This window comes from Rhea americana, unplaced genomic scaffold (assembly GCF_003343005.1).
Source record: "Rhea americana isolate MKP2758 unplaced genomic scaffold, rheAme1 scaffold_27, whole genome shotgun sequence".
Taxonomy (NCBI): Eukaryota; Metazoa; Chordata; class Aves; order Rheiformes; family Rheidae; genus Rhea; species Rhea americana.
This window is the reverse complement of record NW_028186390.1, coordinates 3,450,133-3,470,051: the sequence shown is the minus strand read 5'-3', so window position 1 is coordinate 3,470,051 and position 19,919 is coordinate 3,450,133. Positions and strand designations below refer to the sequence as shown.

The following is a 19,919-nucleotide window of genomic DNA, read 5'->3' as shown; positions in this document are numbered from 1 at the left end:
GTAAAAAAAGTCTACCTGTATTAGTCCCATTGCTTGTTTGATGACTTTACACTGCTGTGCAAGAAAAACTTAGGGGACCTCATTCTTTAAAGCAACAAAGCTCCAATTATTGTTTAGAGAGGATACACGTTGCTTACATTACTTTACAATGTCGACAGCAAAGCCCTACCTAAAGAACTACTCAGCTGTCTTGCAAATCAGAATTACATATCACATGCATCATCACAGCCACATGGCTGCAAAATACAGTTGTAAAACAGAACTACAGTCTCTCTGTTATCCTCCAGTGGATAAAGCAGACTTTTTCTATTTACAAAATTAAATCAACAATTATGAATCAAAGGAAAATATTTTAGATGAAAATTCTTGTGTCTAGAAAATTGTCTTCAACATTGCAAGTTAATCATTACTTTTGCTAAAATTGTGGAGGGGTAGAAAATATAGATTTCTTCATAGATATYGAAGAATTACTACAGCTTAACAGGAAGAAAATGGCACTCATTTAGAAGATAATTTGCTCAGATTTTTGGACCTATGCTATACCAGYTTTATCCTGTGAGAAAAATACTGACCTCACTATATCCTCCTCCAAACAGTTACGTGAGAATAGCCCCTTCTGCTGAATCAATAAAACTGCAGTGTATACGTGAAACCTTACTAGAGAAAACATGGGTTTGGAGCTGTAGGTTTGAAGCTATAACTCTTAACTGCCTTAAATTAAAAAGTCATTTTTTTCATTCTCCAAAAAAACAACCTTCAAATTGAAAAACAAAAGAATAAGTGTTAAATCCTAATTCGTGGTTTCAGTGAAGTTGTAAACTTCACAACCTTTGGCCTCAACCTGTTTAAATATGGTAGACCAAAAGGAGCCCTAAATACAGTTAGTCACCTACTAAMCACATAATACTTTCACGTGACTTTTGAAGTTAAAATTTTAGTAGCACCTTTAAAATAGAAGATAAGAATGAAATTGCATAGTGTCAGCTTTCCAAAAAMGAAAGCTTAAGCACTGAAGCCTTTAAGACCTTTTCTGTGAAATAAGCACAATATTTCAACAGAGGAGTATTTTAAAGAAATTAAAACTATTTTCACCAAACTCCAAAACAATCTTTCTCAGATTAGGTCTTCTCCTATTAAGGAGGCATAGTAATTTGCTAGGGAGCGGGGACCCAAAAGAGGTCTTGGGTTTAGGTCACAATAAGAAAGAAGATAGAATAAACTAAAAAAGCCAAATTCTCCTCTGAATCTAGTACATGACTTTGTTATTTTTTGTTGGGGTAAGGAGCATTTTGTGATTTTTTTTTTTCCCCACCTGAACAGTCTCAATCAAGACCTATAGGACTCCAATACTGAGGAAGGCAGACTCTGGATGAGGAAAGCAATTCATTTCAGTTTCCAAATCTTTATAAGCAAGCCAGAAACTGTCCTCTGCCCCAGCCTCTTTCTTTACAGGGGGATCACTGTGAAACTTGAGATTCCTGGATATTTATGCAGCATCAGGAACTATGGCTTTGATTACAACTTTAATGGGATTCCTTATAAATATCACAAGATTTGGCAACGTTAACCTGATCCAAGCGGTGTTTCTCAACCTCACGATAAAAAGGCAAAGGGTCATCCAAGTAAGAAAACAAATMCAAAGATCATTTAAGTGGGTTTCATTTTTGTAGGGGGGGAGAGGAGAAACTGAGGACCAACCTTATGTAATACAATAATGATTTCGTCCAAAAGAATCGAAAGTTGAAAGCATTCAAGCTAGGCATTTGCTACTTTTATTGTCCCCTTATTTTGTTTGTACCTTGGCTTGTGTGCATGCAGAGCATATACATGACACCTTTCACTGGTTTGGGTTTCATTTTATCTCAACCTGGAGTTTGCTGATCGCTGTCTTGATGCCTAACAGACCRCTTGCAGGCAACGGATCAAAGCTAACGCAGAGACACAACAGGACCAACTGCAAGCTGCGCTTGCCACGTCACGTGAAATGTTACGGGGGCAATATAGTGAGCACTTTTACATCACCTGAGGGGTCAATTGGTGCCCTTAAGTCTCAGGGAAAAAAAAAAAAAGAAAGAAAGAAAGAAAGAAAGAAAAAAGTAGATGGGATTTGATTAGGCCACGAAGACTGGGCTACTTCATTGCTATCAGAGGCAATCTTCCTTTCTGGAAGCACATTACCCAGATAACAAAAAAGCACTGTTACCCTGCATTCTGCAAAGCAAGAATTTCCATTTCCTCCATATGTATTAGTTTTTTTTTTTTAAAGATGAATGTGCTTACAGCTATGTGAAAAGCCATACTACACATACAAGTGTTTACAGATCCACATAGTTCTCAGGGCATTCAATGTATAAAATATATTTAAAAACAAAAAAAGAAAAGAAAAGAAAAAGAAAAAAGCATCTGTTTTACTTAAGATTAAGGCAATCAAAAGTATACGAAAATAAAGGACTTAATAATCACATTTTGCTGAGAATTAGCTAGTCATCTTTGCTACTGCCCAGCTGCCTGAAACTTGCACAAAACATACAGCAGGCACCTGAGCTTGCTCAAAGATGCAACAGTGTCCCTAGGAAGCTGTAAAAGAGAGACAGAGAGAGAGAGAGAGAAATGAAAAGATTTTCTTTTTTGCAAGCAAAACCCCTACTATAACAAGCAGTATATTAACAGACATCCAAAAGGGCCTTCTCTAGCCCGACTGTGTTCTGCTCTAAAGGTTAATGCTGCAGATGGACACGTAAGAAACATGCATTTCCTGTACTTCGTGGAGAACAGGCATCGTGCCTAGTATGCTTGCACCAACGGCACGTGAGCCCTCCAACACCTAACTCCCTCCGCCGAAGTCGGAGCCTCCCTTTCCRTAGCTCTGCCAGCGGCGGCTTTTTAGCTGCTGTCCAGGCTGCTCACTTCAGCGACAGCAAGTATCACCTACCCAAGCTGGTGGTCACATATTCAGCAGAACATGTAGGTCCAGGAGAGGACAACTGTTGAAACAAAAACTGAAAGTCTCCTTAAATTAAAAATAATAATAATAATAAAAAAMAMCATTCCCAAACCCTCTACCTCCCATAGGCAGAGGCAACATACGACAMTACTGGTTCACTTTTAAGGAAAAGAAATGGCCCTGTGCCAAACTTACTATCACCACCTAGTTTCTGAAGGCAGACTAATTCAAACTGATTTAAAAATGTACACAGATATCACATCAAAGCTTCTGTAGGGCAAACCAGTTGGGAAAAAAAGCCATCAGTAGTGTATTAGCTGCTACTAATTTACAYTTTGCTTTACTATACTTTATAACAAAAGAACTAAGTTAGTGGTTAGAAAGCAACCAAAGATAAAAATAAAGACTGTTGATAACTGTCAAAGAGGCAACTGACCATTTTCTGTCTAGGAATCCCACCTAAAATGACACCTCCAACGGAATCAATAATAAAAGAAAAACCTGTAAAGCCATGGCTCATTTTTCTTAGTTCATCTTTTTAAAAAAAAAAAAAAAAAAAAAAAAAAACTTTCCAAAAGACAAGATCCCATAGAAGTAAATATAAGCAAGTATGTATGAATAAAATTGATATTTATATTTGAAAAATTGACATATAATGCCAATTTTAAGAGATTTTAAACAGCGACATGCAAAAATAATCTTCTGTATGTTTTCAATTAAAAAGAAAAACAACAGTTGAGAACTGAAGCTTTACAAAAACAGATGTAATATATAATTTTTCTCTTTCTAAGATGTAGAAAAAACTTGYCAGTTGACCCTTGGAAACTGTGTAYGAAAGGAACTGCAAGCAGTCACGTTTACAGGTGCACTAAACTGCTGGTTTTACTGAAATTATACTGTGCATGGAGCCTCTGCCAGAGTACAGAATAATGAAGTTAAGTATAGCAGGAAGACACAAAATTCTGTGAGGAGGGAAAAAAATGCCCACTTTAAGACCATATATATGTATTTAAAAAAAAAAACACTTGGGGGGTTATTTAAATTAAACACAGTGTTTATAGTGAAGTGAATGTAGGAGAACTCCTTCCCATCCCTTTATTCTGATGAAATTTATTTTCTTCTTAAAGTTTAGTGTATTAAGTAGTACCTACATTGCAAAGTCTGCTAGCAAAGATGTAAAATATAACTGATTTTAAACCACTGAACTCTAAAGAAATAACAGAAGTGATCAAAAAAAAAAGTAGAAAATTAAGCACATAGTGAATCCCACTTTCTGTTCAGAAATCCTGTTCTGATTACTAACAAAGAACAAACTTGAGCCATCAATGAAGGATGAGTTTTTCATTAAATCTGTGAAAGCTACAGGAGACTAGGTTTTATACACAGATACAAACATTCGAGATCAGGAGAGTAAAGAGTTGTCGCGTAAGTAATAACCCCGGATACATGAAGGTACACACTGCATAGAACCAAGAAGCATCACCTGCATAAATTCCCTTTAAATTTTCCTTTCATTTCATTTCCTTTAAATTCGTCCCATCATTCGAAACAGTTCAAAAGACACAGCCTTGCGGTTTTTCATGCTTTTATTTTATTGTTTTTACACAGTATTTAAGAAGACACCAGTGTATTGTCATTCTTACCTTCAAATGCAGAAGCAGAAGATCATAGTTTGAACGGGCAAGATTGCCGTGGGCAAATTTTAAATCATCAAGTTTTAAAAGTGAGAAAAATTCCTAACTTTTGCTGCCTTAGCTGTTAAAAATTATTGTAAGTTAATAAATCTCAAAGAAATTACACTTCAGAAATAACATTTCAGGAATCCTGGTAGGCTTAAGAGAATTATGGATCCATTTATTGAAGTATGGTTTCATAAAGATTAAGACCAGAGGAGATCATTATATTATCTTTGTTGACTTTTTGTATTTCATAGAACCTCTGTAACATTTTACCACGTAGCATACAAGCCTAGTTGTTAGGCTACTATGTTCCATAACATAAAAGGGTAGACCACCATAAAGTCCAAATCCTATGCAGCAGTAGGAAACTATTGTCAAGATTAGAGTTCATGATCCCACCAAGCAATTCATATGCTATTATTCACACAAATTCCTTTGCMGCAATCTCGTGATCAATTTGATCTTGAGCACCTGAAGACCTAGCAACCAAACATTTATGAGGATAGTTTCGTACATGACTTCAAACAGCTACAGATGTGATTTGAAAGCCATAAAACATGCAGAGCTAGGAGAGATTTAAATCTAATTTATTTAGCTCCAGGTGGAAGATAAAAAAAATAGCAGTTTATATTAGCCTAAGTATCCCAGGCAGACACAGAAACATAACATGTGAAGATTTCTAATTTCAGGGGTAATGCAACTTTAAAAATTCAAAAATTGCAAGGTCATGCTTCAGTTCTAAATTGAAAAGAAGAAAGAAGTCAAATGCATTTTTAGTAAAAAATCTAAGTGGCCATGGAACAACTAAACTAAGAAAGTAGTTCCTTAACCTTCACTTGTGTGTTTTTGTTTAAAGGTAAGACAATGTCCAAAAGATACAAAACACTAACACTCACTGAAGTAACAGGCAAGGATAATATTCCTGATAGTAGGAAATGTTGGGTGGCATTTTAACTCTTGATATTAACCCTACTTACAAGTTGGGGGGTGGGAGGGGAGAAGGGAAGAGATTAAAAAAAAAGTGGCATATGAAAAAATAAGATGTAGGAATATCACATTGGAGCAAACAAATTCTGAAAAAAAAAGTATGACATTAGAAAAAGAGAGGGTCATTACATACACATGCTTTGGCTATTTAGGAGGTAGGGAGTAATTCAAAGGTGCAGAACCAGTCTGAAAGAGAAACTAGTAGCTACAGTGACTGATACTAAAAAAAACCAACAAAAAAAAACAACAAAAAAAAAACTCTCTAGTTCACACACCTATGCAAAACTCAAAATTCAAATACAAGACAAAAAACAGACAAATCAGGATTGTCTCTACTAGGAAGATTTAGTCTAATACACTAATTTTTTAACCTTTGAAGTCATTAAAATACAGATAGATAGGTAYCAATAGTAATCAACGTAAAACATAAAATAGAGGTAGCTTCCTTATTTTGAGGAAATTAAGATTTCTTTCTTTTGCTTTGTAAAGTATACAACCCTCTGTTGCCTTTGCACAATCCTTCTTGACCTTCTTGTACTTTTTCTTGTACTTATTTTCTTGACCTATATTAGTAAGTACTTCATTATTTTTGTTTTGGGATCCTTCTGCTTTCAACCTCATCAGGACTACTTGTTCGTTGTTGTTTTGGCTGAAGTCCCAGAGAAATAACAACTCCCTTGAGAACAGCCGCATAGAATTCAAGAAGAAACAGGTGCTCATGGGAGTATTCAACCTGGTTTCCTAACACAGCCACGCACAGTTCACAACTATTTTCCAAACAGTAAAATGGAACTGAGATACAGATGGCTTAAATGAAGAGCAAGAAAGCAATCTGTTCTGAGACAAGAATTTCCTCAACTTATACTTGCTTGCTTGTTCCTCTTCTTCTTTCTCTCCCCCTGCAAAGCTGCAGAAGTGTCCCTGTACGTATCTTGACATCCCAACAGAATTTGCTTGCCTTTCTATTTAGTATTTCCCTGAGTGCCTCACTAAGCTTTTCTGATCAAATATAGAGCTCTGAATTTAATACAAAAATAATTATAATAAGGGAATTCACATTAATTAAAAAAACTATAGGACAGGGTGGCACATCTTACTTCTTCACYGATAGATTGGGTTCAATTCTTTTTAAGCAATGATAAATTCATCACGAAAATATTGATCATTCCCAACTTATGCATTCAGGTCACATTTATCAAAAACTTTGTGCTTGAAAGCAACTGACAAAACTAGAAGTGAAATAAGAGAATACAGTCATGTTCATGTTCCCATTTACCTAACACACTGGAGGTCAAAGAATGATAGAGAAACCATTAGCAAAATCATCACTACCTTCTTCATGTCTTGTGAATCAAGTCCTATACACTTTCTTTGTTTTCCTTCCAAAGAAAACATTTCATTTTTGGGCTTTGTAATTTGAATGCAATAGTACCAAATAAGGAATTTTTAAATTTTTCATTTCAGTTAAAATACTCTAAGACATTTTCTTCAATCTAAATCAAGCCTTACCTCCTCCCCAATTTCTTGGCATTGAATCTGTACTTGACTACTGAATCAAAGGAGGGGAAAAAAAAAGAGAGAGAGAGAGAGAGAGAGAGAGTGCAAAAGAGAAAAAGAGAGCATGAGAGCAAGGGGAGCAAGAGCACACAAAAGCGAGAGAGAACGAAAAGAAAAGGCCTATGTAATAAGCCTCTCTGAGAAAAAAAACACAGATCAGGAATAATTCCTACATTACAATTTTTAAAGGAAAAAAAAAAACACCCCTACATTTCTCTGAAGTCATGAGCCTTTTTCCCCATGTGCTATTTTGACTTTTGAAGTGCTGGAATCCCTGCCTAACAACATTTGATACTAYCGCAAGCTACCGAGTTCTTCTCTTACATTCTGCCTTTAGATTTCTTTTATCTTCTCTTCCCTCACTCTTTTGCTTCTAATTACCTGTTAGATCAGCATTTTTTTTGTCTGTTTCTTCAAGACTACTCTTAATAAAAAGCAGCCAGTGTTCTATTCATGACTGAATCACTGGGCATCTTCTTCACTTTTACTCTCCTTTATTTATTTATTCTTCTAAGAGTTAATGTTTCCTTTTCATAGATACTCCCCTCATGCATCTTGCGTATAGTTTCAGCAACCATGTGCTCTCCCTGAAGTACCCTCCTTTATCCTCAATTTTCTTTCCTATCTTACGTTATATATGCCTCTTTCAAGCTTGAATTTTTGGTCAGCACTCCTTTTCTATGTTCTACTTCTAAATAACTTTGTTAGTTCAGACCTTCAAATACTTTATTATGCTTTTATACTCAATCCACAATCTCAAGAAAGAAAGAAAGAAAGAAAGAAAATTACAACAAATCCCCTCAGTTGTTCTTGCTATTCTTCATCACAGTACTCTCAGTCAACCTCTTTTGTGAGCATTTATCGTAGAGCAGCTTTTACAATCTACAAATCCCCCAAAACCATATCAAACCAATTCAATGCCTTGTATTGAGCACCTTACAATCTGAAGATAATAGTCAAGATTATTTCTTGCCTTCACATACATGAATGAAAAAAACACTTTAGCTTTCAAAACAGTAGACATTGACAAAAGATGTTTCAATTGTACCCATCTGTCAACAAACATTTGGGTTTCTCTGCTTGAAGACAGAGATAAAACGCATTCCCTTTAGCTCATTGTCTCATTCTTGCTCATATTGTGACATGTTGCAAAATAAAGACGTGCATACTTTGGCCAACGTTCATTTTAAACAAATACTATGTACTTGGAATTTTGTGTTTACAAGTCATTACAATATTACAATTTTTAAGGTCACTTCACCTTCATCTTTATGTCTYAGAAGAAGTACAATATTTATTCTAACAAACTCGAGTTAAAAACCCACTATCTCAGTGAGGTTTAGTTTTTAATTACTAAAATGAAGACGACTAATCTGGAATCATAACATGGTAAACAGTTGAAATTGTATGCACAGTCAATTTTGGAACTACGTTTTTTCCTTCCTCTTAATAAGTTTCTGATTACTTGGATTGGTGCAGAGRTCAGTCATTTGGAAAGGAAAAAAAAAGAGGAGGAAGTCAAAGGTATTAAAGTTTACAGGAAGGGGACTTTTTTTTTTTTTTTTAACATCTTAAGAAAATGTATTAATGGTTTCTTTATTCATCTTGATAATCCCGGGCAGAGAGTTTACTTAATACAGATAAGACTGTTTTGCTTGTTACCTTGCTTTCCCACTATATGTCTGCACATTGTTCTAAACAAGATAAACGCAAGAAAGAGTGAAGAAATTGATTTACTTTTCATTTATTCCACAGGTACCTCAATCCTCAAAAATTTGTATAGACTAAACATCTTCTTAAACTGCTTCCTTTAATAACTCTACATACAAAACTATGCACAGAACTAACTGAAAAGGAAACTAAACACAGTTTGAAACATTAATTTGTTTCTTTTCCTTTAAATCAGAAGGGCATGAAGGGAATCAGAGTATACCAGGGTATTACACCTCAGCACTACATTACTTGGCAACGAGGCTTTAACAGACAAGAAATAGTTTGCATGTAATTTGGTTGCCCCAGCCATAAGACTTGTCCAAATTTGAAATAAAAACAGTAGCTGCCTCAGCAAGGTGGCTCATCACTGTTATATGGAAGTGATCTATGAAGTCATTTTCTTAGAATACTTACCACTAAATCCCAGTTATTTTGTTCAAGCAACGTTATAGCTTCATCAATATTTTCAATACCAGTACACGCCTAAAAAGAAAAAGAAGCAATAAATACAATTAAAAGTGTTGATCTAAATCAGAATATTAATGCTTAAATTTTAATTAATTCCAGCAGCATGACAGAAAAGGTACAGGTCTTTCATTTCTCTTAGAAGACGGTAAGCTCGAAATCAGATTTCCAATCTTAAACATCAGACTCCTGGATACAATGCTCTATTCCACCAGAGAATTTTAGTAAACCCTTAAGGAAGACACTTAGAAAGCAAGACAAAATAGTTATCTGTAAAACTATGACAACAGGGTTGTCCCACAAAGGTTTTTTGAGAATTCTACATTCAATATCAAGACTCTCATACTACTTTGAAAGGGAGCACTTAAATACTTAAAACGCTARATTTGTGATGGCTGAAATATTTTGTGGAAAACGAGAAACATTTCTAAAGAAACTCTACTGCATTCACCACCACCTTACTCCCCTACACTCCCTCCGGGTGCTACATGGGGCAGTGTAAGAGGGGAAGAAGAGGGCAAGCGTGACTTTCTGACCTACGTGAGTGCCACCCCACTACTGCAAACACAAATGAGCACCCCTGTAAAAACTATTTAAAATGAAAATTTATATAATGATTCATTTAAAGTGTTTTCCTTTTAGATCAAATGTCTGCACACTGCTCTAGCCCTACACTTTGCCTCTACCCAGTTTAAGAAATCTAACACAAGAGCATTTTTAAAGTAGCAAAAACACCCAACAAAACAATATCGTCAATTTAAATTAATTCCAAGTGCAAGAGAGCACCTCCTGCTCAACTGAAACCTCGATCCAGCACTGCTCCTCGTTTTGCCACTTGGTTGTTACCATTGGCATGGAAGGATGTCAGATACACTTCACCAGATGGGAAAAACGGATACAGCTAAGTTTCTTTCTGGAATTGCTCTTTGGTCACAGTCAAAGCTATGCTCTGTATTCAAACACGCAATACCAGCCCAGACTTTTACAAGATCTGAAGCATGATCATGTTCCTTTTGTTCCATCAAAGTTATATAAAAAGAAAGTTTAGTTTATACAAAACTACATAAAAGCCATCAACCTTTTTAATAGTAGTAACACAGAGCTAGATAGCAGCAAACAGATAAGCTTTCCTCAACTCCAAAGATATTTAGTTGTGTTTTTCCTTCATGTTATAAAAGAGAAAAAGGAGGGAGTGGGGAAGACACAGAAACAGACATACATTTTATACCACCAAGAAATAAAAAAGCTGACAGTTCATACATTTTCCATGATGAGTCTTGATTTTTCTCCCAATTTACAATAATGAATGTAAGAAACACGAAGTAGAAAAGGAAATCACAAAGAACTTCAAAGTCAATTCCCTCTTCCTAAACTCTATGCTGAAGTTTTCCACGTTAAAAGCATTACACACACTATGTCTAGAAAAAAAAAAATACACTGGTCTGGAGGACAAGTGACCGCAAGAAGACACTTCAGAGATTTTGCCTGTGGACAGTAAGCAGCTGTTGGTCCATATGGCTGTCACGGCCCCAGTGATTCTCTCTGGAACAAAACATTTCTTCCTTTGCTCAGCATGTTGTGTTAATATAGTTTCACCTACTTCACGTCTGGAGTGGGTTTTTTTTTTTTTTTCCAAAAAAAGGTAAAGGAAAATACATTCGTTTTTCTTTAGAGATACCACTTTGCCTTCTCTTCTGTGATTTATTTCAGGCAGTTGCTTCTGAAGTTAAGTGAGAAAATACCTTAAAGCACTCCCTAGCAAATCAAAAGCTTATATACTTATTGCAAGAAAGTTTGAGGAGTGCAGAGGATGAGATTGTCATTTTTGAAGTTACAGTAGGATTCAGTCTATCATAAACCTGCAATGGAGATGGTGGCTTTGACAAACATAGAGAGAGACTGTGCTTGAAAGCATGGCTTCATCTACTTTTGCCTTTGCTCAGGACAGCATTTTAAAGACTGCCTCTTCTAGATTACATTAAAAAATTAGGATGATTTTTCAAGGTGAAGCTCAGGAACCAAATTATTATTTGGCAATGAATGAATTTTGCAACTACAAGTTCTATTAAGCCCCAGACACAGACAAACTCCTCCTATGACTCTTCATATCAAGTGCTTTTGAATATTCATAATCTGCTGGAAGCAGGGATCGCTGAACTTTGTTTTCTTTGTGGTTCTGTTCAYTTACATTAACACAATTCATCCTTTTGCTCTACCATGAAAAGTATGCAACTTATATTTGAAAGTATCTCTTGTTTTTTGTTGTTTATGGTAAATGTTCTGTGATCATGAAAAGCCTGAATATCCATCACTACAWGTATCTTAATTCTTTTCCCAAGGGTTTCTTGCCAGGAACGATGCAGAAGTTCTTATGTTATCCAGCCTTTCCCAAGACAACAGACAGATGAGACAACTCCTTTTGCAGAATTTATACTGAAGCAGATTTTTAGAAAGTTCGTTGTCTACTTCCTTGCTCACACAGTTGTACCAAGCAACAAGGAAAGGCTACGAAGAACCCAAAGAGTGACCCTGAGAAGACAAAGTACAGAAGATATTCCTCTAGGAGACAGGGGACAGAAGTGAAGATGCAAAAGTTTCCCTTTGATAAAAACTACACGAGGATCCAGTGCAATTGRCAGACTTGCCTAAGCCTGCTAGCTCGCTCTCCTAAACTCCGGTACAAGATAAGAATTAAGTTTTCTTCTGAGGTCTTTTTCAGGGAGTCTTTCAAGCTGGAAGTAGGTTGCTAAAACAATCTGAAAGGTCTGTAAACCCTTGCTTGGCCAGAAGAAATTTGRCAGTTTCCTACATGCTGCTCAAAGACTTATTTTATTTAAAACTCCTATTGTTTGGCCTGCCTACTTTGAAGAGGAGGCATCATGAGAGATTAAGGTGAGGGAAGGACAGTGAACAATTCAGAAGCTATGTATGTATGTATACACATACACACACTCATATATATACCCATATATCCTCCCAGTGCAGCTTCTCACAGTGATCAAAACAAACAAACAAAAAAAAGTAGGGGAAAAGAAGTAAAAAGTTGTATCTGGGAAGGAATCTGTTATTACTGAAGTTAGAAAGCGGATGTAGATAAAGTGTACAGTACTAATCATCAGTATGGGGTTGACCTGCTGGAAAGTAGCTCTGGGGAGAAGGACCTAGGKGTCCTGGTGCACAAGTTGATCGTGAGCCAGCAATGTGTCCTTGTGGCCAAGGCGGCCAACAGTATCTTGGATTTTGTTAGGAAGAGCATTTCCAGCAGCTCAAGGGAGATGATCATCCCCCTCTACCCAGCCCTGTTGAGGGCACATCTGGAGTACTGTGTCCAGTTCTGGGCTCCCCAACACAAGAGAGACATGGAGCTACTGGAGTGAGCCCAGTGGAGGGCTACTAAGACGAGTAAGGGACCGAAGCATCTCATATGAGGAAAGGCTGAGAGAGCTGGAACTGCTCAGCGTGGAGAAGAGAAGGCCGAGGCGGGGGATCTTATCAATGTGTATAAGTATCTGAAGGGAAGGTGTAAAGAAGACTGGGACAGTCTCTTCTCAGTGGTGCCCAGYGATAGGATGGGAGGGAATGGGCACAAACTGAAACACAGGAACTGAAACATAGGAACAGTCTGAGCAGAAGAAAAAACTTCTTTACTCTGAGAGTAACTGAGTACTGGAACAGGTTCCCCAGAGAGATTGTGGAGTCTCCTTGCTTGGTGATATTCAAAAGCCATCTGGACACAATGCTGGGCAACATGCCCTAGGTGACCCTGCTTGAGCAGTGAGGTTGGACCAGATGATCTCCAGATKTTCCTTCCAACCTCAACCATTCTATGATTCTGTGACGTGCTTCCCAACATACAGAAGCAAGCCATCAAATATCCAGATTCCCTGCTTGAACTGTTTCCATTATAAAGCAGAAATAAAGCTCATGAGCACTACTRTGGGGAAAAGAAAAGAAGAATGAGAAAAAGAATATATATAATTACATCATTTGTAGTTTAAYTACATTTTAAAATATGATTATTTGCTATGACATCTGAATTAGTCATCTACTGACACATTAAATAGCTACAATTAACTCATATAAAATAACAAAAACTCTTTACAATTTGAAGRAAACTATTAAAAATATATTATTTACAATGAATATTTTCTAAAGTGAGCATAACATGCAAGCAACTGGATTGTCCCAAACCTATAAAGGTTTAAAAAAAAAAAAAACTCTACCACATCTTTTGTTTAAATAATTTCTTCAGTGGAAAACACTATGATGTTCAGCACTTGAAAGCATAACTGCCTTCTGAGGAATTGATAAGGTATCGACAACTCTACAGAATACATTTTTACTCTGAAAAAGCTTTGCAAGAGTGACAGCTTAAGGTTCTATTTATAATTAAGCAAATACATAGCAWTTTTTTATTTCTATAATAACCAGATTTTAAGTGTAATTTATCAGCCCCATAAGCTCTACATGACCTTTTTAAGCCATGCACAACAAAAATTGTGTACAGCTTCTCCAAAAAGAATTTCACAATGAAGTATTGTTTTTAATTCTGGGCTGTACAGATGAGGAGAAGGTACCTGGAATTCAGGGCTCAAATATAGGTTTTAGTTGCCCAGTTCTTCCAAATCAGCTCTGCAGTTCAGCTGACTTGCTACCGTCCATATGCACTCTTAGCCCTTATCAACCAATTCAGCTCATCTTAGCATAAGAGCACACAGTGAAAGCAGTAACCTCATCCCAGCAGAGGCGGAGTAATTAAGCAAACTAATTCAACTGTGTACCTGCATCCTTCATAAGTCATTTTGTAGTTGATTTACAATCTAAAACTAAATCCTACTCATTCCTCCTTAGCTCCATAGACCCATTAGRGTAACAGGAATGGACAGTTGTAAACTAAGATTTTTAACATGCAGAGAAAGCAGTTTTGTTGAACAACCTTGCACCATTTTTACAGTCACTTTTTGACAACTAGCAAAAATAGTCAACAAAACATTTCTAAACAACAACGAATGCATGAACATTATCTATCAATGTAGCAACAAAACAGACRTTTTAAGATTTTCCTCAATATCCTGCTAATGTCATAGTTGTACCAGACTAAGACTTCAGAATACTATTTCAACATGCAGAACGAGAACCGATTCAGATACTATGAACTGCCTCAAATCATGATCCATCACTGTCTAAACATAAATAAAACAAAAACAATCAAAAAGTTTTTCCTTTTAAGTGTATATCACATAACATGCACGCACACACACAAATATAGTTTGCAGCTCATTTACTTTCTCCAAGAGAGTGAGCATTCAGGGTAGCTCCAGGTCTATCAAAGACTTGTGGAGATAGCAGTCGCACAGCCACCTGGTCTATGCAGGCCCTCATTTTCCTTAGGGAAACCCATACGGAGAACAAGCAGTTTCTATGAGCAACAGAACCAATAAAGCCTGGTTTGCGAGGGGTCTGTCTCTCACTCCTAATTGAAAGTGCTGATTTCAACTTTTCCAATATGTCTGGAATAGTTATAAGGGCTTCTTTCTTAATGGACTTCTTTCCATGTCACCTGGCTCTACTTTCATGAAATTCAGAATACAACTGGTATGAGTCCACAGGTGAGGTTCAAAAGCTATTGGTGACGAGACAGGAGCACCATAATCATATAGACTTTGCTTCTTTAGGAAGGCAGATTGAAAAMCAGTGGGGTTCCTTCTTTAAGATATATGTAAGATACAAAAAGCATGGTATTTTGCTCATTTTTATGCCTCCCATCCTACCCAGACAATAAATAACACCCTCAAAACCTGGGAAAAAAAATGTTAGCTCTGCAGAAACAGAAAAATCCTTCAAAATATAGGAAAGCAGGTGAACTCTGAAGAAAAAAAGAGACATCTTTTTTTTATTAAGCAAGTACGGTGATACTACCTGAGAAGGCTTTTTTGAATTGCAGGGTTGACCAATTTTTTTAAATATATTTTCATAAGAGACCATATTTTCATAAGATTTACCAGAAGGCCTTAATTATTTTTAAAAGAAAGTTCTTTCTAGTACACTCCTAAGTCTTGATTTAAGCAACAACCAGCACATCACATTCATCTAAGCCATCACACTTAAAGAAATCACCACAGTAAAGGCCAAACCTTCAAGGCTTACTGGTTTGTAAGCCACCTTTACACATCAGAAAGAAACCAAAAAAAAATTTTGAAGGCCAAAGAGGAAGAAAAGGTAGGAGTTTCTTCTCTTCCTTCTCTCTCGATTTTCTCTAAATRCAAGATAACATTTTGCATTTCACAGCAGCAACAGCATTTTCTCTAAAGACTATACAGTCTCTTCTGTGTTTTTCAGACCATACAAGAGCAAAATGAATGCAAGGATGCAAGCATGGGTGGACTCTGGGACTGAACTGACTGCGTAAGATCAGATTCCAAAGATAAAATTACTGAATGTTAAAATAATTTTCTTAGCATCCTGCTTTTCCGAGCCAGCTAAGTGTACACATCATCCAGATTTAGATTTGCATACAACAAAATTTCACAGCTCTTCAATTTTTTTGGTAGTTTCACAGACTAACAATACCCTAGTAAGATACTGTTGGAGAGCTTATCCTTGGAAAGTCTTACATCTATCCAGTAGGAGTCTTTCATTTAATTGACATATTAACCTTTATCACTGTTAYAGCAAAATAATAATTACCTATTGAGGAAATTCAATAATTCAATAGAAGAAAAGCTGCAAGGCAGACAGAATTCAAGGTGTTCAAGATTAACTTGGGGGTGCTTCCAGAAAGCCGTAGTGCAGGATGGCAGACTTGCTCTTCTAAATCACTCACAGGGTGGTCTGACCCTGGCAACCGTAACAGCTGGATTTGGGTTGAGATCCTCTGTGACCTCCAGCCCAACAGCAAAGGCTTCAGCCTACCTTCACATCACAGGAAAGCAGCTGACCTCCCCATCTGGCAGCAGCTGCTGTTGAAACGCTCCCTCCCGCACCTGCCGCAGAGATCCCGGCAGTTGTTATGCAGGGAAGCTGCACGGGACAACTGCTGCGCCCGACACAGAGGAGCGGGCTGTTACTTCTCCTGCAGAAGCTGGGAAAGCAACAAACAGCTGCTGCTGACTCAAATACCGACCGGCTCCCGTTGCCCCGCTGGATAGCGGGTGGCAGTTGTTGCACAGAAGCTGGGAGCAGATGGTATTTGGCAGCTGGGCAGAATTTGCTACTCATATCTCACCTGCGGCACCATTCTCCTTCTCAGAAAGGCAAAATGCAGCAGTTCAAAAATATCCAGATCAAATTCAGCCTATCAGCCAGTTGGGTCAGGATGACTTCAAGGACTGCCTCTCAACAATTTTGTCGAACAATTCTGTATTGCTTTTGACTACCAACAATACCTAGGTTTTCTCAAAACAGAGAATATCTCTAAATTAAACCAATCTGGGATTTTGCCTAGAAGAATTCTGCAGAACAGGCTCAGGCCCGTGAAAACCATGTGGAGAGATGTCACTGAATTGCATAGCGCATTGCTCACRTGCTCTCTCTCTGTCAACTGGAAAAAGCTCATTTGTACCTAACTAGTTTCCAAAGGCACTTTGCAGTTAACATCCTCAGCTAGAACCTCCTCCAGTAATCCAGAAAATATAGAAATACAGGTACCACGCTCAGTCCATTAAACTAAAAGGTTAAAATTGGAGCCATACCTTCAAGTACCCAGAACRGCAACAAACATGGACATCTAATCTGCAGGGCAGAATCGTAACAGTTGTTAACTACAGACTTTCTCCTAACACTAACATCACATCCATCTGTCTCAAAATAAGATTAAGCTACTGTCATTCAATCTGATGCCTATTCCTCAAATACTGAAACAGCTGATACAGACTCTCCTGTGCTGGATGAAAAGGGGAAAAGAGCTTTCAGTCACAAGCATTTTCTTTCCACTGTAGCTCAGTGCATCTTTTTAATATTTAGATAAACTGCAGTGTCCAAAGGAAAAAAAAAAATAAGGCACTACAAGATTCAACATGTGAGAACAGCTGGGAAGAAAAGCTTTCATTCCTTGGGATCTCCCAACAAAACCTTGGAAAGCCAGTGTAATACTTCTTCATTCACTGCAACTGCACGAGCAGTACTTCATGAAATGTTTGAAGTTACCTGATAGGATTTATTATTAGATATAGCAATGCAACTGGAGCTATCTTTATTCCATAATGATACACGAGTTTTAAACAGAAACTTAAAACACTGGCAGAGAACAGATATCGTTAAAATGGATTCACTACCCCTTCAGTAACTCACTCATCATAACACAGGAGATCAAGAGCATGAAAAACTCTTTTTTGAGTACAGACTCAAAACTGTTCAGAAGGCTAGCAAAATTCTCAATCCTGAGGTCAGCAGCTTGAATAACTCATAGCTGGTAGGATATTTCTTATATTTCACGTACTATCACCTTAGATACTTCTCCTCCAATATACCCAAAATTTAGTTTGCCATTTTATTCATTCCTCCAATACAGTAAGACAGCTCAGTTCWCAGACACACATCAGGTTTTGAGCATCTTCAAAGACAGAGTCTAGAACCTCTCTGGGCAGCTTGTTCCAGTTTGGACCACCTTCACTAAGAAGAATCTTTTTGTTATTGCTAGATAATAYATATATTTATATTTATGCAGCTACTATCAGATTTCTGTTCCATGTATAYACAACTCCTTTCTCACCCAAAAAGAGATTCAGTATATTCAGACACTCAGAACCGAGATTTTTTTGGTATCTCGGCACCTCTCACCCCAGTGTCCCATCAGCCTCAGGACAACCTTCACTGACCGTAGCACCAGCTACACCAGCTGCATAAGGCTCTTCTTTGGTATCTCCTGTCATTCCAACCCTGCAACCACTCTACTATTGCAATAAAGCTATTCTTATTTTGACTCATCTGTGGTTATTAATTTAACTTTTACTTCTTTCTGTTTTAGACAAACATTGAACAGAAAACAGGCATATCAACTGAGACACAAACTGAAAGGTCACCCACTACAAGCATCGAAACAAAGAGATAAGAACGCGTCTCTGTTTCTACATAACTCGGAAGACCATATGGCAACAATTAAGCAAACTCACCAGCTGTTCATTTAACACAAACAAATTAGCACACTTACCAGTATCAGAAATCTCAGAAGGGTTTAGGTACATATGCTAGGCTAAAGTTTTGCCAATGCATTTCAACGTCCACCCCCAACTATTTACAAGCTTCRTGACTGTACTATTTGAACACCACCTTGAACAAAACTCTCAAGGAGAGGAATTTTCTTCCATTTTACAGAAGGATCAAGGAGCAACAAAATAAATAATGGTATTTTTGAAGGTCACACWAGATATTTCTACCTACTAGTTTGCAAGCAGATGACAGTGGACTTTGCCCATGCTCTGAGATGACTGAAAGCCTTATGAACAAAGCAAAGCACAGTACAAAGTCTAAACTAGTAGTGTGAAGCTTTAACCACTTCTTAGCAGAACTAGCTAACTTGGCACCACAGTAACCACTTTCATATGGTTTCCAGCCCACTCTGGACCCTCTCAAATTCTGGAGCAAATTCTGCTTCCAGAATACCACAAAGGCACATCCCTGGGAAGTCCACGAGCTGAGTCAAGACTTTCCCAAGTCTCATTTTAATATTCAAGTATTTAAGTCACATGTTCTCTGCACTACATTCAGTTTGAGCAATGTTCTTGGTATTAAAAAGCAAAACAAAACAAAAAAGTTCCCATTAATTAGTTCTCTAGACTACTAARCCTTCCTGCCTTTCCATACAAGTTTTATTTCTGTACCACGAAGAGTTAGTAGAAATTCTAATAAAGTATATAAATTAGTGTATACACAAATACATATAACATACCGAGGAAAAGGCAATACTGCTTTCACAGAGCAGACTCACATATCACAAAGCTACTCAGCCCTAAGAAGAATTCAGTCAGCTGAAGAACTCAAGACCTACTCAAACTGATACAATTTATTTTCAAAAGTCTTACAACGAATTCCAGCATCAGTGGTGATGTTGACCGCTCTGGCAGCGCTGACTTCCAGAAACAAGGATGGGTTAATCCATTCAATTCCCATTTCTTACAGTTCTTTCTTAAAACTCGGCCACTAGCCATTACTGGAGATTAGACACTAGGCAAGCTGGCTCCTTGATCTGAGCTGATAGGGCAGCTTTGATATTTGCTCATACAAACAACCTGACCTTTAAAAAAAATAYATATATAATAGAGATTACTCAGAGTTCTTGTCTTTACAACTTGTTTCTTGCCATAGGTAAAATAYGAAATCTATATAAAATAACTCTGAAGGGCTAATGTATTCTAGTTTAGTTTAAAAACATCTCTTACAAACTTCAGCTTTATTGAAGTATCTTTTGAAACTGTTACTACTCCCACAGAACAAAGACCTGTTCAACCAGTCAGACATAGAGGGCCARCAGATGACTACTTTGATAGAACAAATAATATATAACCCATGCATTCAGTCTCCGGTTTCTTCCTTGAGTAGTTTGCTTTTACAATTGCACATTAATCTAGTCAACTCTA

The 19,919-nt window shown here is 37.2% G+C and overlaps 1 protein-coding gene across 1 annotated transcript in view; it reads right to left on the bottom strand.

The window, feature by feature from the left end:
* The window catches only part of FAF1 (Fas associated factor 1), a 173,630-nt gene that overhangs the window by 146,167 nt on the left and 7,544 nt on the right, over positions 1 to 19,919 (bottom strand). Inside the window, exon 2 of the mRNA XM_085308055.1 lies at positions 9,295 to 9,363. Coding sequence (XP_085164181.1) covers positions 9,295 to 9,363 — 69 coding nt within the window. The remainder of the gene's footprint in view (positions 1 to 9,294; positions 9,364 to 19,919) is intronic.